This window comes from Mycteria americana, chromosome 15, assembly GCF_035582795.1.
Source record: "Mycteria americana isolate JAX WOST 10 ecotype Jacksonville Zoo and Gardens chromosome 15, USCA_MyAme_1.0, whole genome shotgun sequence".
In the NCBI taxonomy this organism is placed as follows: domain Eukaryota; kingdom Metazoa; phylum Chordata; class Aves; order Ciconiiformes; family Ciconiidae; genus Mycteria; species Mycteria americana.
Window position 1 is genome coordinate 6,560,351 of NC_134379.1, and position 26,310 is coordinate 6,586,660.

The 26,310-nt window shown below is 40.5% G+C and overlaps 1 protein-coding gene across 1 annotated transcript; it reads right to left on the reverse strand.

Moving 5' to 3' along the window:
• Positions 1-3,388: 3,388 nt before the first annotated feature.
• On the reverse strand, positions 3,389-26,271 carry RPA1 (replication protein A1). The gene is made up of 17 exons (XM_075517841.1): positions 26,137-26,271; positions 25,757-25,804; positions 25,415-25,493; positions 24,760-24,868; positions 23,844-23,932; positions 19,097-19,189; positions 17,763-17,895; positions 16,760-16,862; positions 15,573-15,641; positions 15,236-15,428; positions 13,999-14,138; positions 12,215-12,363; positions 10,788-10,920; positions 9,555-9,731; positions 8,160-8,267; positions 4,758-4,844; positions 3,389-4,411 (listed from the first exon to the last, which is right to left on the reverse strand). Exons 1-17 carry the CDS (start codon positions 26,167-26,169, stop codon positions 4,304-4,306), a joined length of 1,851 nt encoding a protein of 616 aa, XP_075373956.1. The 5' UTR covers positions 26,170-26,271; the 3' UTR covers positions 3,389-4,303.
• Positions 26,272-26,310: the final 39 nt, after the last annotated feature.

Genomic DNA, 26,310 nt, shown 5'->3' on the forward strand with positions numbered 1-26,310 from the left:
CTATAAACAGGAAAACACTAAAAACAAACAACACCCCACCCCCCAAACACAGACACCTAAGTATTCAAATAAAATACACAGAAAAATGTGTAACAGTCCTCATGAAAAAATCCATCTGGTAATTCAAACCTCTTTTTTTTTTTTTTTTTTTAAATATGCATATGAATGAAATGTCAAAATGTAAACACGAAAAACAGACTAAAAAAACTGAGAGAAGGTCTGTGGGCCTCTTGCATCCTCACAGATAGTATATTAAGGAGAATTTCCACTCCCTGTAATAAGATTACTGATATTTACTGCACTACTCCAATATTTATAATGCATAATACGCTGCAGACCACTCCCTCCCTGAACACAGGCTTTGGAAGTGGGCAGCCTGCTCCATTTCACATTTGCATGAGCTTTCATACAAAAAGCGATACCAAATTTCTCTTTCTTTCCCATGTGAGTCACCTAGGCAGCCCTACAGCTGCCTGAGAGGCAACTCCTGCAGCCAGCGAGGCCGGCCACGGCGAGGAAGAAGCCCTACGGGGTGGCTCCTCTTCTCCGAAGCAGCTAGTTCAAGGGCTGGGAAAAAAAGAAGGCAAAAGGAAAGGAAAGATGACGAAACAGGACACGGAAGGAAAGTACGTCTTCCTCCCCCCCTCAAGATGTTATGCTGTATCTTGGGCAGCAAATGCAAATATCACCAAGAATCAAAACATCAGACTCATCAACTTCCACTCTCACACCCGTTGCACTAAAAGGACAATCCGATCATGCTGGAACACGGAAGCCCACACACACACTCATCCAAGCTGCCAGGCATAGCATACACAGCGTAAAGCAACTAGCTACCAAACACACGCAGAGCAGTCGCTTCTGATCCGTGCGAGACCACCATTTATTTTTTTTACAACAGCTCTTAGAATATATTACTCCTCGAAGCTTTATTTTGGGAGGGGGGGGAAAAAAAAAAAACCAACCCAAACCACCTGATGCATCTTACAAACCAGATCTGACTCGAATGGAATCTCCCCTCCAGAGACTTGTAAGGGTCACTAACAATTAATTTAAAATTCATGTAGAGTGAAAACATTCCCGCTGTTACGATTTGACTATGAACACAAACAGCAAACTACCTGAAGGTAGCATGTCAAAGCATGCTCCAGATCTGCCCTCAGCCATGCAGAACTCGATGTTCTCATGTAATTACCCTTGCACCTCCCTGTTCAAAACCAGCAGCCTCCCAATTTCATCTTCGCTTTGTACATTTAATTTAAAGCAAAACATTAGCGGCCACAGGAATCTTCACAGAGATCTAGTTACGAAGTATTCCAGCATCCTTTAACTGAGCAAATACATATTCAGCCCAGGTCATGGTTAAAGCCACCCAGCGATAACCTGGACGCTAGCAGGGGGAGATTTATGATGAAGGGAAGGAAGACACAGGCTTGTTTGCCAATAATCCCAATTAGCATTCTGAGTCCACTCACTTCTCCTTAATTAGCACAGTCCAAAGAGCCCAGAGCCTTCTGAAGAGTCCCGTTTGCCATGTCAGTGCCTACCATGATCTACCAGGGTTTGGATGGCCACGGCCACCTGGCAGTGAGGAGGGAGAGAGAATGGAGACACCTCCATAGCTTCCCTGCCCTCGCTCCTCAGCGAGATGGCTGCTTCAGAACCTCACTTTCTTTTGATTGACAAGCTATTTATTAACCAATTATCTTCAACAGTTCTAGCCTATGATCAGGGGAAGGAAGCAAGATATATAGATATATGCATATATATTTTATATGTGAGAAATCATATCCCCCTCTCAGGATTCATTTTGCTAAATTAGCTCTTCTAGGCCCCTCCTAAAAAAGATCTTCATTCTCCTACTCAGCAGTGTAGTCCTCCTCTGTACTCGCCCCAGCTGAGATTCTTTTTTGCCTCTATACGTAGCAGACCAGAACTGTACATAGCATTCAAGATGAGATCTCACAGCAGAGGCTTATATAATCCTGTGGTACTTGTATAGCTATACTAGAAATACCTTGCCTTACATAGCTTGATGTTTTTATCATATACTAGCTGATTAAAGCATGATTAAAACCCTCCAACTCTTCAGTCACTAATGAGCATCCACTTTAGAGTAGGTTTTTTTTTTTTTATTAGTCCTCAAATAAATGACTTTTCACACAAACTGTTTTAAGTTGATTTTCTGTTCCAGTTCTCAAGGTCATTCAGCTGATCCCGTAAGATACCTTAATACCCTTGAGTATTGATACCTTCCATCTCCAGTGCTCTGGCTGCTGGCATAGTAAACCCAGGGATACGGATGCACAGCGATTCCCTGGGGGGAGAATGAGCTGCCCCAACAGAGGCAGGTGTGCGACATCACCTCATAAAGCTGCAGTGCCAGCAAATATATGCTAACACAAGTGCTATAAAGACACTTCCTAGTGTATATGGGCCTGAGAATTGGAGATAGCCTCAAGGAACATTCTGCATTATCACTTGCCACCGGTCCCCTCAAAGCGGGAAGGAGGGACAGGAAGGGAGGAGCAGAACTAAAAGACTGGTTAGCAGAGTGGAAAGATAGATTATCACCGCTAACCTACCATTTGTCAATGCGGACCTGTGCTGAAGACTGTAATATTATAGTCAATGCTTTATAAGCAAGGTCAGAGGGAACAAATACTTCAACAAAAAATTCAAGACATCAGCAGAACCCCCCAGTCACGATCCACAGAATAAAAAAAAAAAAAAAGAGGAAGGGGTTGTTTGTGCAATTAATGGGCCCAGAATAACGTCCTTCACGTCCATCAATGGAAACGGCATTGACAGTTCTTAAACATAAAGACTTAAGATGACAATCAGGAAGTTACGGGAAATAAAGGGCACCAACTGAATACATGAAGAAACAGTGCTCTATGGAGCAAAATAAATAAATAAATTTCAGTTTTGCTACCAGAGACCCACTTCAGTATTGCCTGGATGCTTGGAGCTGTGCAGCAAATGCCAAGCTGTGAGCTGCAGCCAGGGAACACATAATTAATGTGATTAGGAGCACACAGAACTAGCATGCTCTGCTGACTGAAAAGCCCAGTAGCATAATTACTGTTTTCTGTACTAGCTCTATGTCTGAACAAATCTCAAAGCCTGGTTAGTTTTAGACTGCTGTGTAAACGTCAATAAAAATCCCAGAAGTGCCAGCTCATCAGCATTCTCAGGCACAGAAATGGTGAAAATATCACTGCATTTCCATGCTGTTAACATCAGGCAAAGAAGTCTCCATTCTTCAGTCTAACCTTAGAGTTTGTAATAAGGTAACATCTCCCCCAAGTGAATGCTTATTATGAAAGCTAATTAATTGCTTTCCAGTAATGAGAAGTCTTTGGTGTTCAAAGAAAGCAAAATTCACTACACAGGAATTAAACAGTGTTTATTGAAACAAAGCTCCCCCCATTTAAAGACCTGCTTCTGATTAACATCATTACAAATAAAACCAAAGAAACTGAACATACAAACATACAAAACATGTATAGGCAGGAAATGTGTGCTAAAATCAGTCAAAAACCCATAGTATTAATTGAAGAGAAAAACTAAAGCAATGCTTTGTAGTTGCCTAGATTTCCCTGGGGGATGGAGAGTCAATGCTTATCTGCCTTCCTCAGAAGAGACAATTTTGATTAATATCAGACCCATCTGACTCAGTCTATTAAACCCTGAAGGAAGGATATTCTTCAGATATAAGAGATATGTCTTTGATTAATAATTCTACCATATTGCCATTCCAAGCATTAACAACTGCATGGTACCTGTGGAAAGAGAAAACCTTTGAATTCTATGGAAAGGAACTAACTTGTGCTAATAGACTTGTTCTCCTTCGTCCGTATCTGAAAGCTGTATGACACTCTTCCTCCTACCCTCTGCTGAACAAGTCAAAGTGTCAAGGTTGTCACTACTTTCTTGCAAAGAAGCCACAATAGTTATATAATTCAGCTTTACATATAGTAAGAAAGCAAAGTTACTTCAGACATTCTGAACGGTTTGTCTAAAGACCCTGGCAATCTGTCTAGAGATTCCTCGTTAGAGCTGTCACAGCTTAATAGACCACAACAGTCTACAATATCGTGGCCATTAGAGTGCACCCTTATCTACCAAGGGCTTATCTTCAGAGAAACGCATTAAATGACTTAGCCCACTACGCTGGACTACCATGCATGGTGTAACTAATGCCAAATTGTCACACACAGGGTGGGGAAAAAGTCAGTTTAATATAATCTATTGAGTTTTTCCTGGAAGTTCTAGCTTCAATCAGTCAGCACCAGCCTCCTCACCCCAGCTGAGCGTTTCTCCTGATGCTTGCGATCAACCTCTTGCTGTATTCTCTGTAGTTGACAGGTTTGACGTCCACTGCTGTAGCCTTAATACGAGATTCGTCCTGTGAAAGAGAAATATGGCTAAGCACTCCAGGCATTTGGTTCTAACCTCCTTCTGCCCCAGTAACTTACTGCTCTTGGTATCAGGGTTAGCTGGGAGTGCAAACTTGACTCCCAGAGCAGCTATGTTGTTTTCATTTGAAAAATGCCAGGCTTGAGGAACCTGAGAGGGAGCAGCGTTAATGAGTGGATCCCTCCTTCAGCACTCAAGACTGACAGTATTTGTGTGAGCAAGTATCTTTGGAAACTTCTCCCCACAAACGTAAGAGGAGGAAGCCACCTCCTATGGAGACAAGTCAAACTACAAAAGCCACATGCTACATTATTTGCCTTTTGGGGGACACTTACGTTGTAAGTCTCCAGTTTTACTCGGATCCTGAACTCATACGTGTTGAAGTTTGCATTTTGGAACACTTCTTCAAATGCCTGCTCATTCTGTGAGAAGGACAAAGACAGGTATCAGCTGCAGATACTCCAGGCTTCCGGTTAGTACCATGAACTTTCAGAACAGCTCATCTTTTGCTGATGTTGGCGAAACGGTGGAACTAACTAGATCACGTAGGCAGAGCTGAATCTTCCGTAAAATTTTACATGCCAAAACCATAACTTCTAAGAAAAATTTTAGTTCAAGGTGAAAACTTTTTAGCTACCTAAACAAAGTATCATACAGTTGCACCGAATCTGCAACCAAGTGTACAGAATGAAAATACTATACATCTACCTGAGATTCTCTCATGCTGCTTACTGGATAATTCTGCTGTTCTGCTATGATCACAAACACTGACAGAGTTAACTATTTCCCTATTAATTGTCTTATTAGGCATTCTGTTTCTCTGCTTATCCATCAAGGCTGTATGTATCCTTCACACCCTGACACAGACCTATTTAAGAGGATGTTCTATAAAAAACTGGATGCATGTTTTGAACATGCTTTTATAACCAATAGAAGACTCTGTCATATTTATAACATAAGCTGCTTCTAATTACCATATGAACACTAAACATCATCATCATTTATAACAGACAATTTGTCAAAACAGTAGAAAAGAAGCAGACAAGTTGTGGAGACTGTGGAAAAAGTTTATTTTTGTAAAAATTAGTTGTAAAAACCTTTGCTGACATTCCACAAAAATCCTGCAGCCCCATAATGATACAGACAAGTAATTATTAATGCATTTATCTACCAGATGCACTTGACTTGATCAGTCACTCCAGCAGCAGAGAGAGCATCTGATCTGGAATTGAACCCACCTCAATTTCACTCATATTCCAAGTGTTACATCTGCTGTTTTTAAATGCGTGCAGCACTATTTTACACTACACAGTGATTCTCCTAAGATTTAGGAAAGCACAACAAATGAAGGTGAACAGGAGTAACTAGTTTCACAGACTGCAAAATTTAGGCATATCCTTCCTGAATATTAAAACCCCCTTCTTCTGACCATCGTATGGATTAGAGGATAAGAAAACTCGCTTAATAAAGCATTTGGCTTCTGTTTCCAGCTCTGCCGCAAACTATGCTAACCATTAGTGAGTGGAAAATGCCATTAGCATACCAGTCACTGCTACCCTACATTACCTCCTTTGGAGACAAGCACAGTGGCAAAGTAGATGAAAAACCATGCATGCATATCTATGCTTAGCGTGGTCACTGGCTGTACGTGGACTCAATACATACTGTGAGCAGTGGAAAGACTCCCACCAACTTCACAGGATACTGCATCAGGTCTTCAGAGAAAAACCACTAAGAAAAGCTTACTGAAAATGCATCAAGTACCATTTTTAAAGGCTCACAAAAGTGTCAAATCAAAAACAATTTCTCCTGGCACACAAAGCATTCCCACTGAAGGGCTCATTCCATATTATGTTCCATTTTCTATCCTGAGCCACTTCCATTAGGCAGCTCTTCAAAAGACATTACATGTTTGTACTGTTACACTGGATCTGCTGTCTCTCCCTCCCCACCCAGTTCTCTTCAGCATTAAAAGTGACTAAGAAAATTTTGTTTGAACTCTAGCAGAGATTAAGCACAACCAAAGTAAGAAAATATTAACAAGTTAAGAATGTGTGAAAATGGAAATGTAAAAGTGCAAGCACATGTAATTAGAATGCCCTAGCAATACATCTTCCTACAGAACAAAGTGTCCAGCCTTCATAATACCACAAAAACTTTTAGCATCCCAGAAGCACAAGCTTTGTACCACTTATCTTAGAGAACCAAAGTGCAGGGAATTTCCAAAAATCATTCTTGTATGCAAGTTACAGGAAAACTAGCCCTGCTTTGCAGAAGCAGATGAGGTCTACCACAGCGCCTCAGGACAACCAGGACTACAGCCTCAACAATCCCTCCTGCTTCATTTCCCTCCCACAGCCAAGCAATGGGTTAACCAACAACTGGTGCATCTGTAGAGCCCTAGTATCAACAACCAGCCTCAGCCTGGGAGCACAGCAATGCTCACATGCAATTCAAGAACTTATTACGCTTTCCACATCATCATTTTAAAAAAACCAAACAAACCAACCAAACCAAAACCACACAGTTTTTATATAGTAGACAACTAAAAAATCAGGAAAAGATTATTTTGGTTGGAAGAAAGGAAAATGCAGCACAGAAGTGTATAGTGACAAAGGGAGGAAAATACTCTCTGTCAGTGTTTAATGGCTTACAACCTTAAAAACTGTTCTAATCTGTCAAAGAAAGATCACTTAAGCATCTCTGCCAATGACCTATTTTACAAATCATGGTTTTCGTATGACCTACAACGTTTCTAATGGTATTTGGTGGGAAAAAGAGAGCCTTCAGAAGTGGGCTAACACACATTAGTTCAAAAAGCTTCCTGCCTACTAAAGATACATACAAAGTGTTCTGGAACTTTTTGGTTTTGTAAACAAATTTTTGGAACACATTAGGGATAATGTTGTTAGCGTTCATGGCTAAAACTGGGGTTTTTTTTGCAGATTCTTCCAATCTAGGTACAATGATAAAACACCCTGTCCTTTCTATTGGAGTCAACATGTGTTAAAGCTGTCAGCCCTCTAAAGGCTGTAGTCCTATTGACAAGTAATCAGCTGTCTCTCGAGGTCCAGGTGATAAGGACAGGCTGATCTCCAGCTTTGAACAGCCAAAAGAGCTCAGAGGTAGACAGACTGACTGTGGGAGCAAACTATGGGGGAAACCAGGCAAATCTCTGTTCTCCAGGCAGATGGCCCGTGGAAAATAATCCTGAGGAGAGTAAACAAGTCCCTGCCAAGAACTTCAGACTAGGGAGAAGCAATGATTTGTGAACTTGTAAAAGATACTGAAGTCCAACATCTGGAGAACAATCTTGGGCTGCCAGGCCCCTGAGCTGGCCTACCACTTAGAGAATGAGCAAGATCAAATTCTTGCCAAATGAAGCAGAATATCCCTTTCTTTCATATGGCACTTTTGTATTTGTTTTAATAATGCTGTTAATTTCCACAGCAACTGCATGAACATAACCCACTGCCTTTGCCACCTCTGCTGACTTAGGAATGCTACATGTGCACACACAGGGATGAGATCATGCTCTCTGATGGATCAGCACTGGTGTTCCACACATACCTCACATCTTTCTCCAAGATGCCTTCAAAGTCAACATTACAAGAATATTTTCTTACCAGGGTGATCAAAAAAAGCAAGAAATTTGAGGACAGCCCAGCAACAAGATGTCTGAAGCATAGTTCAACTTCTGGACATTTACTAAAAATACTATAAGCTAATTGACTGACCTTTTCCTTCAGTTCTCCCAGGAAAGCTGCGTTTTGCCCAAGAATGAATTCTGCTGACTCTTGGAAACAAGTCACCCACTGATACTCTAGACAGTCTGCAATGGTCACCTAAAAAAAAAAAAAAGTCACTTCATCCAGTTGCCTATTTCTCAAGGAAGACAGAAGACAGTACAAAAGAAAGATTTATTTCACAGCTAAAGAGTTTTACATTTCCAGTAACTATGAGAGCCCTATGCACCATAGGAATTTTCCATCACCGAGGGTAGAAGGCAGTGACTTACTACCCTTTTTTCTTTTTTAAGCTCCACAGAATGCCACAGTAACTTAACGCAAGTTAACATTGACAGTACATCGTGTCACAGGAAAAGGCCAAAAACATCACAGTGCTGTACGCTGATGGATATTCAGCTCTGTTCCGCTGTCGCTGATGAGCTGTGAGCAAGAACAGGTAGCCCAGAACAACAACCACCAAGGGGGACACCAGAAAAACCGCAATCTGCATTTATTTTGTACATACCCGAGTATAAACACATGTAATACTACGTTATGAGGAAACTATCAAAACATTCAAGGACAAGACAGAGCAGTAAAAAGATCAAGTACTAGCCTCACGTGCATTTCCTGGCTGCTTTGACAATTAGGAATGGGAAAATAGGAGACACACTGTTCTGAAGGCCACGATTGTACCCTCAGTATCCCCTTTATATTCTGCAAGAATGATTCTGCTATGTAAAGTAGTTCATGCATTCCTAGAAGTTATCTGTGAGCAATTATTCAGAAGCAGTTTGTGTTTTAGTGAGACTGCAGGGATAGTTCCCTTCTCTCTGCGTGCCCACCTGGCACAGCATTTCCAATAAGCAGATACAACTCTAACTTACAATGTAAAACAGAAGAAGGTTCAATGCTTACGGTGTAAGTGGGCATCACAATAATAATCCTCAGACAACTTTCTGAAGCAGGCTCCATTAAAGCATGAGACAGAACAATACCTACCAAAAAAATTGTACTAAATATAGGTAGCAGCTGTAAAAGTGCAATTACTGCTCTCCAGAAATGCCATTTTACTTCAGTTTATCTTCACTACTGAAGAGGCGTAGGCCATCTGTACTCTGCACTGCATAGTACACTTGGAAACCAGAATCAACTGAGCTAGCATCAACTTTTTGGCAAAGAGAAAAGCTTTTAATTGGAGCACTAGGAAAACAAACTGCTAATCAGCTCAATGAAACATCCCTCACTCAGGTACAGCATACAAGCAATTTAAATATCCTCTAACCCACAGGCACCACAGATAGACAAACAGCACTCTAACACCCCATTCTCTCAAAAGATCTCTATTTGGACTGTACAAAGAAAACAAAAAGAAACACGCTCTCCTCCAATCCATTTACTTACCAGAAGCATCATGCGGTACTTGAAGTTGGGGAATTCACGATCACACTTTTCACAACGATACAGTCCATTTTGTTGGTCTATCACTTTCTTATTGCAATCCTGAGAGGGACATGCCTGGTACATACAGTTCTCTTTGCGCAGATGTACGACAGTGCCCACACAGCTAAAATAATCTGCCTAGGAGAGTGAGTGTGCAACATTAGCCTCAAAATACTCAATGTTTTCCAATTTTGAATTAACTACAAAGCAAGGCACCCATACTTGGATATTTAGGATTAGAAAGCTTAACAGCTATGGATTATTGGGAAACTGTAAATCAACCCCTCTGCTGCAATCATTTTCAGGCTTCCATTATGTTAACTAAAGCCCCTACAGCAAGATTATTTTGTGTTTCCATTGCAGGAAACTCCAATTGCTAGGTTTTCTTCAGATAAAGCATATTTGCTTCTCCATTGTGTCTGTTCAAATCTCTACTTTTTCACAGGATTAAGATTCTGCACTTTCCTATGCTTCTTTTGGGAGTCGACACAGAACCCAGAAAGCCTACTGCGTAGTATTACAGATAAGCATTTGATTAAACTATAGCCTACAGAACAAAATACCCACTCACCATACTAAAATAATCATCCTAATGGTTTAAGACCACGGTCGACTCTTTCAACAGATAAACAGAGGTTGCTTAAGAAGCACATGCAAAAAATCTCACAGAAAACAGCTGAATTACAGGTAGAGGTTTTTTTCCTTAGACAGAAGTTCTTGCGTATCTCAAATGGCTTAGCACTTAAGTTTGGGGAAAAAAAAAATAAATTTAAAAATAAGTCAAGAAGCAGTATAAGCCTAGACAGGTTACTGGACTGGAATGCCAGAGACCTGGGTTTTATTCCTAGCTTTTCTATTGACCAAGCGTGCATCCTTGAAAACCACTTCCTCCTAATGCACCCGTTTCTCCTAGAACACTTTGTGCTATTTATATAAAGATCTTTGGGGTGAACTCCCCCCCGCCCCCATTTATACAAGGCTTAGAATTCTCTTGCAAACACAGTATCATGTTGCAACATCAGCAACAAGCTTGAATTTATTTGAAAACAAATTATTTAATAGCATAAATTCTGACAGAGTAAGCACATACTGCTCAACAACTGGACTACTTCAATAAGCAGAATGCCTGCATAAAGCCTAGCTTTTTATTTTCTCCCCAATACACAAGGCTTGTACTCAGTGGCCATGCTTTACCTTATCTCCTTGTCCTAAGTTCTCAGATTTGGCTTCAAACAAAGTTTTCCAATTGGTATTCGCCCCAGATGCTGGCCCACCCCTCACATCAGAGATCGAGGCACATTCCAGAAGCTGCCCCTCAGAGTCAAACCTGGAACCACAAAGATGCACTTCTATTTTTGGATAGCAGACCACACAGACTTAGCAAAAGCTTACATTTAGTTTCACGTACTTAATACATGAGAGATTTTTTATCAATGATTGCAAAGGAAACAATTACAATAATTTGTGTATATTGCAAACAAAAATAGCATTTCAGAATAAGTTAATAGTCCAACTTAATTAGCACAGTATTTTATAAACCCACAAAAGGAGGACAGCTTTGTTCTATATAACTGCAATTTGTTTGCCAGCTAGTGGTCAAACCTCACACTGCATGCTTCTTAAAGGCAGTCAGATAACAAGATTTAAGGGCATCAAGATATTTCCACAATTAAAATTAAATTACATGGTACCATTATCTTTGCAGCAGCTTCGAAAGAAAAAGCAAGCAGCATTGAACAGATTATGCTTCCTCTGTTAAAATAAGAAAGCACTGCTTTTCAGCAAAAGGTTGTACTGCGATCCCATTCTGGTGGTTTTTGTGATTTGAGAAAACACACCAACAAGACTCAAAAACTAATTAAAGTGTGACAGTAATAGCTAAGACCCACAATCAATTTTATCTTCAACAACCCCCTGAAGTATGGGAGAACCACAGCTCAATGACAAATGGAGAATGCCATTATATTTTATCTGTGTTTGGGCGATTTAACTAGAACCTGAAAACCCAGGATTCATGAATCTGATGCTGTCAGCACTTAACCCTATTCGTACATATGCCACATCTCACCATATTAGTAGTCATAGCAGACAATTTAGCAATTACCTACAGTAGAAGCAATGAGCCACCAAGAAATCACTTTGTTTTCCCGACAACAATCAAAATGTTATTTTGCTATCTGAAAAATATCCGATAAGGAATAGACACTGGAAGAAGTCAACATAGTTCCTCCAGTCCATACTAACAGAGTGCGTATCAGATTCCACACAATGGAAAAAGTCTGTGAAGAAAAATATTGTTCTCTCAGATAATGCCTCAGAAAGTAGAGCTGGTCAAGTCTGATTTCATGCTGCCTTCCAAGGCTCTGGGTCAGCATGCACTACTCCTATTTCAATTTTTCAAGGTCTGTCATGGAATTATAAGTTTTTGAATTGAACAACTTAAAAAGGACAGCCTTTCAGGCTCTAGTGCTTTCAAGGAAGAGAAGTTTCTATAACCCTGGAACACATATCCTCTGCTACCTTTCTTCAGTACTATGCAGACTGCTCAAGCACAGAGAAACAGAATAAAACAAATACTCTGCAGCAAGCTGGAATGAATCAACATAAACACACACTCATACCATCCTCGGAGCTTAAAAGCCTCTGGGCTATCAGGGTTGATGACAACTGTACTTGAGGACAGGACAGACAGGCTTCTACCACCAAAATCAGAGACTCGGGCTCCTTTGATGGCTATCACAGGTTGTCTAGAACCATCAAACTGTTCAGCCTGCATGTGTGAAAAAACAGAAAACATTAGTAGCACGCTACAGTAAAGGTAGTGAACTTGCGGTCATAATTCACAGATCATGACAAGAGACCAAATCCGAATCAAACTATCTTTCTGTATTTAGCAGGTAAGGTTTTAAATGATATCGCTAGGAGTTTAAGAAGAGGCAGCTAACAATTAAAGCTGTAATCCCAATACCCCATTTCCTGGGGAATCAGAGAATCCTTAGTTCACACCACTGGTTTGGAAAAAAAGGACTGGTCCCCTCCATTAGGAGTTTTACACAAGGATTTTAGAAAGGGAGATGGGCTATGGGAATGGAGGTTTCTCCAAACAGGAGAAATGATTTGGTCAGATTAGACTCTTCAGGAGATGAAACAACTCACTTGGCTTGATTGACTCAATCATGTCTATTCTACTACAACTTAAAAAGTAGTAGTGTAGGTAGGCTGACCAAACACTTCCCATTTTCTGTTTTTTAATCTCATAAAGCTGCTTTAATGCTGTTCAATTGCCATCAGTTTGTTATCTGAGTAAAGTCTGACACTAACAAAGAACCTCTTGGCATGAGAGAGGTTTTGAAAGGTATAGATTTTCTGGACCCCGCACCACTTAGCAAGCAAGGGGAGGATCATGTGCTTAAAGATTACAAAACAAGTTGGAGTCTGCAGTAGCATTCACTATATCCATGAGATGCAAAATGAACACAAAATATATCGCAGCAGTTAGGGCAATGACTGTTATAAAGGAGATACAGATTCTAACCCTAACTGTGCCAGCTGCAAGCCATACGTCACTTCCCCTCAATGCTGCTTGTTGTCTCTATTCTACAAGCAAGCAAACAGATTTAACTTTGTAAAGCGCAGACCCCGATCTCTGTTGGAAGAGTTATGTCAGGAATTGATTACCAGTAGCCTCTCCTATAACAACCTGGTTCAACCTCAAACCTTTGTGATACCGAACTTCAGTTTACTTCATTTATATCAGCAGATGGTTAATGGTGTTTAGCTACCTACAATATCAGGGCACTTGATCATTTAGCCATAAAGCACCGCTGTCAAGCTGGCAGGATGACTCCCATTTTATAGACTGGAACATAAATCCCTAAGTATCTACAACATCGCTGGAAAACAAAGTAGCCTGTTAAAAGGATAAAGAAGCAGTTTACTGCAACTACTCAAACTTTCAATTCCAAGGCTCTGATGCTTTAAATTCCTAGTCTGAGATACAGCCTCTCAACCCCCTAGTTAAGCAGCAGGGTAACATGTATGCCACCCTACGAATAAAACTCATTTCAAATGAGACAGCTGTAGCCACTGGGCTTTTCCATAATCAAACTGCAACTCATATCCTTTCCTAAACTAGAAGCCTGTTATCTTCAGTCTTTGGGCTTGAGACATAATGTCTGCAGTTGTTCAGAACACATTAGTCAGATCATGTCAGCAGTTTGTCAGAGAAAGGTTAAGAGCATCACACCTGAACGAAACCAGACAGTCTTTCACCTTCTCTCTGCCCCAATCCTTAAACACCCAGGACTCTGTCTCAGTGCTATGCCCATCTCAGATGACAACAGCACACTCATTTCCTCATCCTACACAAAGGAACCTTTGCTTAAGAACAGGTAAGAGTACATACCTCATTTCCCCATAGCGTAGCTGTCACCAGTTTCCCTGACATATCCATCAGATGCACATTCCTCTTCGATACCTCCCTATTGTTAGCTTTCACTATAATTTTAGTGACATCTTCATAGCTCTTACAAATTCCAATTACATCTGAAAAACAGTTACAATTTAGTTAGAGTTACTCAAGGGTCACAATTGGGGAATACAAGATCACAAGAGAAGAATTCAAACCTAGTGTCAGATTTTTACCTTGTATCCTAGCTCCCTATTCAAATCAAATCTGATATGGAAATTAAGTGTATTATGGTAGGAATGCTCCACTACAGAACTCTTCAGTGCTTTAAATTTGTTGATGAATGCATTAAGATATTCATGAATGCAAGCCTCACCACATTAGTGAAATCAAGGCATTGTACTACCTTTCCCCATCACATTCCGCCAAAGGACTTCAGCCCTGATCCTCTAACACACACTCCTGCTGTTTAAGCACAAGTCTCTAAGGCAAGGGGTTTCAAAGCGACTGTAACACAACGAAGCAACTGGCTAGTGCCTTCACTGTAGCCCTGCGACCGTAAGCTGCAACTTAAACAAGTCTGCATGTTTGGGTAACAAGAGCTAAAGCAATCCCCTTTGCACTCCCTAAAAATATACCATTTTTAGTATTACAGAACTACCTTCAAAATTCCTAGCTGAATGCCTCTGAATCACAGGCATCTTGTGCCTGTGAAACCTGAGAACCCTCGCCCCCACCCAAGCCTCTGATTTTTCCGGAGTACTCTGCCCAACAAATTACAGAAAAACAAACCTCCAATACTTCACAAAGCAAGCCAAACCAGTCATGCAACTTGGACTTGGATGCAATGAATTATGCCAAAATCACTACAAAGATAATTAGACAGCGAAAGAAAGCAAGACCACGGAAGATATGAAACGCACACGTGCTGAGCAAGGACATTTTTCTTTCAGCCCTTTTCTGTGGGAAACAATGATCATAGTACAATAAGCAAGTATCATTTACTGTCTTTAGTTTGAAGCACAAGTTTGAAGAACTTCGTTAGCAGAACAGGGCAAAGACATCTTACCAGGAAAACTGCCCGAGGTATTTTTAATGGCAACCATCACCGGATAACTTCATTTAAGAGATCACAACACTCTAAGCATTGTATGCTTACTACCTCCCCAGTATTCAGGGCACAAAGCAAAAACTTCAAAGCTTTAGAGCTTGCCATTTTGCTACTTAGACTGACCAACAACTGAGTCTTTGGGTGTGTTCTCCAAGTCAGAGATGGGTACAAACTCAAACTGAACCGATGGAAGATGCTGGGCATCATCACAGGGCACAACTGAAGTCTCATTAGTGAATGTAATCTCATAGTCATTCTTAACAGCTGTATATTGCTTGTTAGCAGTCTTCAAATTGCCTTTGGTAAAATAATATACCTACAAGAGAAAGCAATGAAACAGAGGATGTTATCAGAAGTCAGACAGAGAAAATAGATTGTGTTCACCTTTAACAATCCTTGCTATGCTGAAGTTCCTCTTTTCTAGCTCATGTCAGTCTATGAAAGCACAACGCTACCGTACCTTGTTCAATTCAATGAGTGGAAAGAACTTGTCTGCTTGATCATTGAATGCAGTAGCTCTAATCTCACCCTGCAGGAAAATAGGAGAGCTGGTCAGAACTGAAATTTGGCATGAAAAACAAAAAAAAAAAAAGAAATCATTGCAATGTTAAGTGGCATCAGTTCTGCAGACACAGTGTGGTCTGCCAGGCTAGCTCCAGGCACGTGAGAAACAAACAACATTCTCCTCGCATTTGTAGTTATAGCTAAAGTGACATATTCTACACCTGACCATCAAATCTCATATTCAAGTCTCATTAGTATATCTAGAGCTTCAGAATGAAATGTGTAAGAATTACATATATCATATACACACCTCTGAAAAGGTACTCTTAAAACTGGCATTAATTGCCATTACATTAAAAAAAAAAAATTCAAATAGATCACGCAGCTCCAGAAGTTAGCACACAGTATTGTGATATCTCCCACTCATACATGATGTCAAGTCTTTAAGTAAGAATTAGTAACAATTATAAACTCACTACATATAAATATTGTTTTTAAAAAAATTTGAATACAGACAGTCTGCAGAGAAAACAAATGGCTGATGACAACACGTTACATTATTAACCTCACATTTTATACTAAACATAATGTAGCAGAATCTTGTTTGTTTTCATGACAGAAGGCTGTAATTTGATAAGAGGTTTGACAAACTGCAAGTTTAGTTAGATTAACCAGATACCGTTCCCCAAACAAACCACAGATGAAATTTCCTTGTATTACAGTAATTTGTACTGCGATTTCCTCATGAAAATAAAAGCTTATAACTTGGAGGCAATGCTCCTCTCACTCCTTGTTTTGTAACATGTATCTAAGCAAGTATGAGATCGCATTCTCAACCAAACCACCACAAACCTAAGTATTAGGTTGTCAGTTTCCATAAACAACTATATTTTGAAGCTGCAAAAATTTAGTTGCACACTATAGACTTTGATGAAAAATAATCAGTAATGCCATACATTTAAAATTTCATTCTGGATAAAAACTGGGTCGTTGATGCTCAATTTAATGAATACAGGAACACAAGCTTCAGTCGTAATAAGAAAACCATTTCCTATAATACACTTTATTTCCTCTATTCTGTCTTTATGAAGAGTTCATCAGTATCTGACATACATTATCTTTTTCTCAACATATGACACTTACGCTTTCATCAACTAGCTCTACAGAAAAGAGCTTTCCTTCACCACGGGAGTTGCTCCATGTGCGGATCTGGCCTTTTTGGGTAACACGAGCACAAATGGTCCACCTGAAATTGTACAAGAAATCACTGCTGGGTGTCTTTTTTTTTTTTTTTTTTAAAGAAGCGATTGAATTTACAAACCTTTGGAACTGGAATGTCACTATTTAAAAGCCAGAATCTTTCCACTGCACCTCAGCAACTCTACCTGCTTTTCTGCTGCTTTCTATTTTAATGGCCTAGACCATTAAAGGCAGAAGGTTGTAGAGAAAGCATCTAGTATGATAACAGTAGCAAACAAGCCTTCTGCATAGAAGCAGGCCTCAAGTCTTTTACTCTTCTAGGGTACATTTCTCATACAGCAGTTCGCCTGTTCTGAAAAGCCATGCTAGAACTCAAGAGCTCAATTATAGGATTCGCATTTAACTTGGGTAATCAAATCAGTTTGCATAACTTAAAAATGTCATTCACGAAATAATTACATCCTCATGCTTTTCAACAGAACAGTACCCGAAGTGAATAGCTTACTGAGCTGTTTTGTCATTAAGTTAGCAAAAAGAAGGTTGCTTTAGGAAAAAAAGAGAAGTCAATTCATTTTCAACTAAAATATTAAAAAACCCTATCAAGCTCAGCAGGGTAACTTCACCAAGGAATGCAAAGGCAAATCTCAGATTACCAGAGTGTTGATGAAATAAAAAAATAAAAAAAAAAACCCAAACCCAAAACACCACCACAACCCCAAACTAAAAACAAACCAAAACCCGTACAGCTGTTTTTACAAAGGTTTTTTTTCTTTGTTTCTCTGGGTGGTTTTGTTGTTATTGTTGGTTTTGTTTGAAGTTAACCAATAAAGTCAAAAGAACTGAAAGAATGATTTGACAGAGCTTCATACAGGAGAAAGCAAAAAGAAGCTATTGTTCCTTCATGCCTGTGACATGGAGTAATACCTGGCAAACCATGGTAACTCACTTAGATTGGTACGGGTTCAAGCTGGCGATCGGCACTACTTTGGCCTGCGATCCCCCTGGTGTCTTCACTGAGCTGGGAACACTCACTTTACCAAACTGGTTTGAGGGAGCATGGTATTTTGGAGCAGCAGGACCTTTCAAAAAATCACAACAAAGCATAAAGAGTTTCAGCCTTGCAGACAAAAGCCAGGTTAAAAACAAAGTCATGGTGCAAAGTCAGGCAGAACTTTTCCCACCATGCTATGGGGAGCTGCATAGAAGGCAAAGTTATACTTAACATTGGGTAGGCACTTAAAGTTCCATTCACGGTGCTACGTGGGCAACACAGAGTGGCTGAAAGTTTGCTGAATCACTTCTGCTCTTGGTCACAAGTATTTTCTAGGCTGCAAACTGCTGCAGAAGAGACACTCAGACCTTTAGAGCACTTACACTGGAAGCGGAGATGTGTCCAGAGTCAATCACTTAAAGACAGTCTAAGTGGAAACAACTAGTTAGCAGTAAATTCTCTAAAATACGGCACATCAAGCCTCAGATCTACACCATTTGGGGGAACAACTAAGGAATGGTACCACACAATCAAATAATTTCCTGACATAAAGCAATACTGCTAATTCTAAACTGAATCTTGTCAATGTATAAGCATAGAACTCTTACGATCAGCGTTAAGTACAGGAAGGAAGAGCTTGTTTTCTGCTGCAGTAAGCAAGTGTCAAAGTTTTAGTATTTCAAAATACTTCATAAACACAGGGGTAAAGAATACAGACAAAGTTAAAGCAGTACCAAGAGCTAGGACTGACAACTTTTTTTGCTTCAAAAAAGTCTACAGGTTGACATTTAAATTGACTGCCTTTTTCAGTATCTCACTATTTAAAGCCTTGATCAAAAAACTGTTATTTATGGATGTACTATCAAATAATTTCAGTCCTGTACCACCTTAACTGTTTGGCTTCAATATCTCAGCATCAGTAACACACCTGTTGGCCCGCTCCAAACTGCAGCCTACTTGGGTGTCCACAGAGCACTGTTTCAAGAATGCAAAATTGCACCAGACTAGATGTACAGTTTACACTGCTTCAAAGTTGTTTCCTATTTTTTTTTCCTTGGGGAAGAGGAGAGAAGGGGGACAGATTCCTCCCCCCCCTTTTTAAAAATTTATTATTAAATCCAGGTGTACAGTAGCCTCTTGAAAGAATTCACCTTGTCGAGCTATAGGTTAGTCTTTTAACGGAGTGTTTCTTGTGCAACACCAGTATAGAAAGGATCTTTTTTAAATTTAAGCTGTAGTTTTGCACTGTACAAATGGAAACCAGAATTCCTGCCCAGGGTTACTCTTACCTGCTACTGACGCATTGTCATTTTGTTGCTGTGGCTGTGGTTTGCTGGGTACTGGGCTTGCTGCTGGAGCTGAAGAACGTTGCTGCCCTTGCCCTGGTAATCAAACGGAAGGAGACCATATAGTACAGTTGGGAGCATAGTAATTAAAACTACCCTTAAGCCTTTTTAGGAAATAAGACTTGCATGAAAAAAATAACTTAAAACACAAAGAACACACGCTAAAATTCAGGTGTTATAAGACACAGCAGTAGCAAGCTATCTGTTGAACAGTATTACCACGGAGGAATTTCAGTCAGATCTCTTTCCTCAAGCAACTGCTTTCTACTTCGAAAGAATTCAGGGCTGACAGTTATTTAACAGGACAGCACTGAAGTAATCTTGACAACTTCTCAGTTTTTATAGGCTTCTGTTGCTCTGACAGGTAGTTTCTGCTACTACCTAACAACTAAGATAAAAACTGTAGGAGAATTCCCTCTTAAAACTCAGAAAGGGCCAAAAACCCACTGGGTAAAGTCGAACCTGAAGTTAACGCAAGACAAAGAAAACGCCTGCTATATTTTATTTCCAAAATATGAAGATATTTAATGCGAGGATGATGGAGTCTTAATTTCAGCATTCACCAGGGTTCCTCTTGGGACACAGCAGTATATTGCATAGGGAGCAAAGTGATGCCATAGTAAGTACATATCGTACTTTTTTTTAGATTCCAGGACTTTTACTTGCTTTATACTGATGATAAATTACAAGAGAAAGAGCAGAGTGACGTAACTAGAGACGTAGTACATTAGAAGACTAATCTACAGTTCAAAAATTGGAATTACTTTATAGAACAATTGTCCCATCATATTTTGCCTCCAGATGAGAAAACATGCAACGTTTTTGTCTTTCTGGATGCACCTAACTCTTAAGCCATCAGTTGGCAGAATTCCCAGACCTGAGCAGGCAAAGCCCCCCCGATTTGGGGTGTGAGGAGTAAGACAGTCAGCGAAAAGTGGAAAAGAAGGTCAGACCTAGCCCACAAGCATCACGAGAAACAAAAGCAGAGAATCCCAGAACAGAATGGCAAGGAAGGATGGCGCAGAAGTAAGGTAAAGGAGCAGAAGCAACACAAGGAGACCCTAATGTAGCGTTGCCCGATGTTGTCTAGTCTACAGAGGTAACCCTCTGGTTATTTTCAATCCAGAACAAGTTCCTTGCACAAAACCAATCTGCTCCTCTAACTTGCCGCAGTAGAGTCACATCGGTGAACTGGTGACAGCAGTCGCCCTGGCAACAGAGTGACGTCAAACAGCAACGTGTATTTACTGCAGAATCCGCTAGATGGAGAAGCCAGATTTCACCCTCGCTCAGCTGCCTCAGGTACTTGGTGGACCCAGTCAGGGTCAGCGCTCAACACCCCAAATTCATTTTGTGTAAGAGGAGAAGGGAAAAAAACCCAATAAAACACGTTGAGAGAAAAATGTGTCTGGTCAGGGAAAGAATATTCAAGAAGAACAGGAATGTGCATATGAAACAGCAAGAGACTTCCTTGCTACTTTTGTTCCAAATGTTTTTTCCCCTAGGACTTTTTAATTAAAAAACCTCCACCAAAAAACAAACAAAAGACCACCACATACATTAGAACACTTGTGTATTACGAAAGACAAATTCACATTTTAATGGCTGCCTACCCATAGACTGGTGTTTCTCAACAGGTTAAGAATATATTAACACATCTGTGCATGCGTTCACATACAGAAGTAGCAGAAATAGCTCTCTAATTTTCTCGCTTGTAGAGCCTACGGACTCCTAAACTATGATTTTTGGTGGCTGGTGGCCTACAGATCACTTAAGGTGCTCAGAAAACTGACTCCTCTGCCTGGTTTTCGCTTGTTTTTTAGTAGCAGAAGCTGAAAAAAACACTTGAAATACCTCGTCACATTTCTGCTATATATACACCGGGTTAGTCAAACCCAAGACCTTTGGCCAAAGCTAGCCACGCAGCCCACTCTAATATTAAAGCCGTATAACAGCAGTCCTCTGCTTCCAGTAATTTGTTACCAAGAGGTACTGCTACAGTACCATGGTGACAGGAGACATGTCCCAGGACTGAGCAGCAGCGTGGGGGGAGGAAGAGGAGGGAAGAAAATGCACTTTGAAAGAGCACACACCCAATCACAATGGTGGGAAGGGCAAGAATAAACAGTTCAAAGGAATGTATAGGTATACAAACATTTCAACATTGAAAGATTAATGGCAGAAGTTAAACATAAGTAGCAAGTAATTGTCATAGTAAGAAGAAAGTCAAGCATCAGAGTAATTTGAATGAGATTAATGACAGTAATAACATTACCATCTAGTTTTCAACAAGAACTAAACTGCTCAATCTTAATTTTCAATACTATTATGAAATGCTGCCTGAAAAGTTTTTATGATACGTATTAAGAAGATTGTGTCTCCAGCTTCCTTGTTAGGCAGATTAACCTCCTACTGCTCAAGCGTAAAGTGGCCAAAAGCCAGCTTCTCACTCGCCAGGTCCTACTGTGGTATTACAGTCTAGGAAAGAACATTCCTTAATCCTAGGTCTAGCAATTTGAGATCTGTATTTCAAGTAAGACCAAAAGTAGGACTAAACATTATTTTTAAAATACCTGAACTTTTTTTCCATGAAAACCACAAAGTGGTCTTAGATACTCATTCTGCATTAGCTGAGTGTTCCTCAAAAATACGATCTCTCAACATACACAGGAACTTGAATCTGCAACTTGAAATACACCTCTGCCATTTTATCAAGGCTTTCATGACAAATCAGGCAGCCCTGCAGAGCAGAAAGGCTGGGTTAAGCATACTTAATCTAAACTGTTACTGTCTTCTGTAACTGAAACCTTATTTAGCATCAAATAAAAGGGTATGAAGTCTGCAGAATAACGTCAGCGTTAAAATGAAATACACATCGCATCAAATTTGGCATCTCCTAAACTATCTAGTGCAAGACCACACTTACTATGATCATAGACCCGTATCATCTCCAAAAGCACTTAGATTTGAAAACTTCATTGCTGAGTACTTTTGTAAGCCCAAATGAAGACACAACTTTGATCAAAGTCATGGTAATTTTATGAAAATTTATACTCTTAAAGGTATATTTTCAGCTCAGTTCCGTAAAATATCACATTCCGAGTCGTTTCTAAGCAACAATATGGTAACTGAAAAACACTATAGTTCACAAGCTCTCGTATCACACAAGCAAGGGAAATGGGAGAAAGACACAAAACAGTCTGCTCAATAGCTATTCTGAAAATCTTGGTCTCTACAGCAACTGTGGGATTAAACGATAAAATCTGAGATGTCAACACATTTTTTAAACAGCAATTAGCTAAGTAACTATCAAAGGAACAAAGGATTCTTTAGGCTCATTTAACAAACGCCCCTCTAATTCCCTAGGAAAAAGAAAAGCTAATGAAGAAAGATGTCTTTGCCTTTGCAATGGAGTCGAACTTCTACTTCGATTAGTAAAGTAGATTTTTAACCAGAATGGCAGTGTATCTACCACCACTGTTTTTCCAAAATATCCTACAGAAAACTGTTGCCGCTAATGTGTGGTCCCTTAGTAATAAAAATATATTAATTCACTTCCACCAGGAAAAAAAAAATAATTCTTCAAGAAGAGCTATTTACTATTAAATTTCAACCATTATCTGTATATACGTCAATGACAGAGCTGTTCAAATATTTTCTTTAAGTGCTTATTATCCTCTCTCTTTTTTAAAGATCAGAACTCAAAGAACAGAACATACTTTTGAACATATCTCAGGGGGAAAAAATTATATTAATTCAAAAAACGTTTGCCTGAGAACTATAAGCTCAGCATATTAAAATGAAGAACACAGTTATTTATGCAACATGATAAAAACGAAAGATTCATGGCAGGTCGGATAAAGGTCCGCCCAGCGCATCATTGTTTTTCAGATGGCAGGGTAGGAATGGGTGCTTAGGAAAGTCTGTATGCTGGCCATGTTTTCATACCAGTATCTCATCTATGTACTTTGAGCAATCTAAGTTTTAGTGCTTCCTGAACCTAACATTCATGCAGAGGATGTATTGTTATGTTTAACAGCCTTTAATGGCTTTTTCTTTCACATCTAATTGCTTTTTGAACCTGTGCCAATTTTTGGCACCTACCTCAACAAGTTCCATAATTTAACTACGCACTGTTTGGGGGTGTGGTACAGCCTTTGTTTTAATACCACTACCTGATGATATGAGAACTAAAGAGCATCAAATGAACACAGAAAAGAAAGAGAGATTCATCATTCTTTATTCATCCCTTCCATACCATCTTATACTTTCAGAGATCGTTATTACATCTTCCTCCTGCTGTTTTCTTTCCAGACAGAAGAAATTATAATCTATTTGATTACTCATTATGAGGAGACATAGAATAGCTTCCGCATACTTACTGGAACTCTAGGTAGAGACTAACATATAATAAAAACCTGTCAATGTTATCATAAGGTATAGCTACTTCCCAATACCACGTAGAGACTGAAGCTTCAGCCATGGTGTAGAGTTTATGAAAATATGAACAAAACCCATTTTGTGTTACACGAACAGAGAGTATTTTCAAGATCTGGACATCACTGTTCCAGGCATAAGAAAGCTGAATATCTCTGACTGCTTCTTTTTAAGCGAAAAGAAACAGACAGCTGAAAGACTATCATAACAGACAGGCTGTTCAGAAAGGTATTTGTTTACAGAGGACACTCACCTTCATTGTATGGCACTGGATTGCCAATATTCCCACCAACCTTATCAGCAGTTTTCAGAACATCTAAATCCATCAGTATAACCACTCTCCTACAAACATAGAATAGACAGCAATAAAGACTTTCACTCCCTCTGCAAGTCTATCAGACTCTGAATATCCTTTCCGTGCAGATAAGAGAACCAACCATTAGGGGCTGATTCTTTGGACAAGGGATCTGGAAGACAAAAGCTCTCCACTGTCAACTTAACCCTCTCATGAGGTACAAGTAGGCTTGAAACAGTATCGCATTTCATCAAGGACAGCAGATGGCAGGCTGAACAGGCACCCAAAAATGGCTTGACACAACATAGTGTTTTAAAAGTATCAAAACCGTGCCAGATTTTACAAGACAGAATACATTCCCTGCCTCAAAAGAAGTTATATTCCCTCCATAAAAACGCCAAATAAAAAGACACAGAACCTCAGTTCGTATTCTCCTAGACACATACACAGTTTTTATATAATCACTCAGATCCCTTCTCATTTTGCAGTATCCTACCTCCCTTCCCTCAAATTTTCATAAAAGGCCAGATTCCACAACACCTAAGTAACAAGAAATCTTCATTGTTTCTTTTCCACAGCAGATAATTTTAAGTGAATTTTAATGAAACTTTGTACAATTTGGAGTATTCCAACTGGAAACTTTAAATTACTAAATCACTGTACTAGACATATCTGAGCCCACTGCAGTCACATTCTGTAATTTTTTAAATTTCTGCTATTGCTTGTGCTGTGTACTTTCCCTCCTGCACCCTAAAGACCTTATTTTCAGATAAACCCAATCAAAAGCATTTGGCCTCTGCTTAGTCACAAAGGACAGAGCACCCACTAGTGCAGCTGCCTTTCTGTAGAACCGTACTTTAAGAAACATATATACCTTCCATCTTTCAGGCTGTTGACAATGAATCTGTTAACCTGGCAAATACATTGGGCTGATAAGCGTTCCTCTTCCACCAGAGAGTTCAGCTGTGTTGCCAACATGAATGCTGCAGAAATAGAAGAAAAACAGTTAAACAATTAACACATGCCAGCCTTAAACGGGGCTGCCATGGCTGGCCACAACTTTTCCAGCCAGCCTGCTTAGTGTTGCATTAGCTCCGTTAGTTAACACATAGAAAACACTGTAACCACTAACACGTCACCAAAACTGAGCATAAACTATACTGTATTTATTCCCCAAACTTCAGAGTGCAGTGATAGCTAGAATGATCATATATCAAAGAAGTCAGAGAAAGATTAAGCTAAATTACTTTAAAATCACTGTTACAAAAACATGTACAGGTATTCTATATTTTCATTATACCCTGTAGCAAGTTAATTGCTTAAAGCTCACAAAGAAGGTTCCAGAAGAGAAGGATTTTGTCCAAATCTTAAAACGCAGCTGCACACTTCAGAGTCTGTGGTCCCCATCGAAGCCACATTCTCCTTCAATACTCATTTCATCACTACGCACCTTGACACTAGACCAGAAACTTTAGCACTGTTAGCCTCTCCTCACCTGTAAAAATCTCACTACAGCTTGTCATACTTACAGGAAAGTGTGTTAACCCCATCACTCATCAACACTCGGTAACGTGGTGGCCCATTTCCTGTAGCAATAGCCCGTGTATTCTATGCAGAAACAACAGATTATTAGTTCTCATTTCTTCGGAAACTCTTCAAAAACATAAAGCGACATCGTTAGCAAATGACCTATCTGTTCAGCTTTTTTTTTTTTTTTGAGCACTGATGTCAACAGCATAGCCCAAGTCACGTAAAACGAAATTAAGAGTGCATCAGCCTCGCTGGGCTCCTCTGCAGAGGAAGTTTGGCTGCACTCAGAAGCACACGCAGTCACTAACAGACTGGCACAAGAGGTAACGGAGAGTACTCACGATGACTTGCAGCACGGGCTTGGGGACGTACTGCCCCTGCATTATGGCCTGGAGAGAAGAAGAAGAGACCCTCAGAAAGGTGCCACCACCACCTCACTCAGGAACGCTTCGAGACCCGCAGCCGAGGGGGAATTGCCGCGGAACGGCCACAGACACGGAAACGGCCGTCACCGCTGGATGAGGCCAGGGCCCTCCCCACCTCCCGGGACCGGGCCCAGCTCCGGGCCTGGTTTCCCCCCTCAGGACCGGGCCGGACTTGGTTGCCCAGCTCCCTTCTGCCCGGGCCCAGGCCCCGCGTGGGCCCCACCTTCACCCCACACACCCGCCAGGACCGAGCCCAGCCCAGGCCCCCCCCATCCCGCCGTGCGCGGGCCCCTCACCGCGATGGCGCCCTCGCTCAGCCGCACGCTCATCCCGCCGCGTCTCCCGCCACGCTCCGCCGCTGCCGCCAAATCCTCCCGCCGCCCGGAGCCGTGACCCCTCCTTCCAGCGCGCCCTTACGTCACCGCCGCGCGTGACCCGGCCGACGGCAATACAGCGCTCCTATTGGCTGC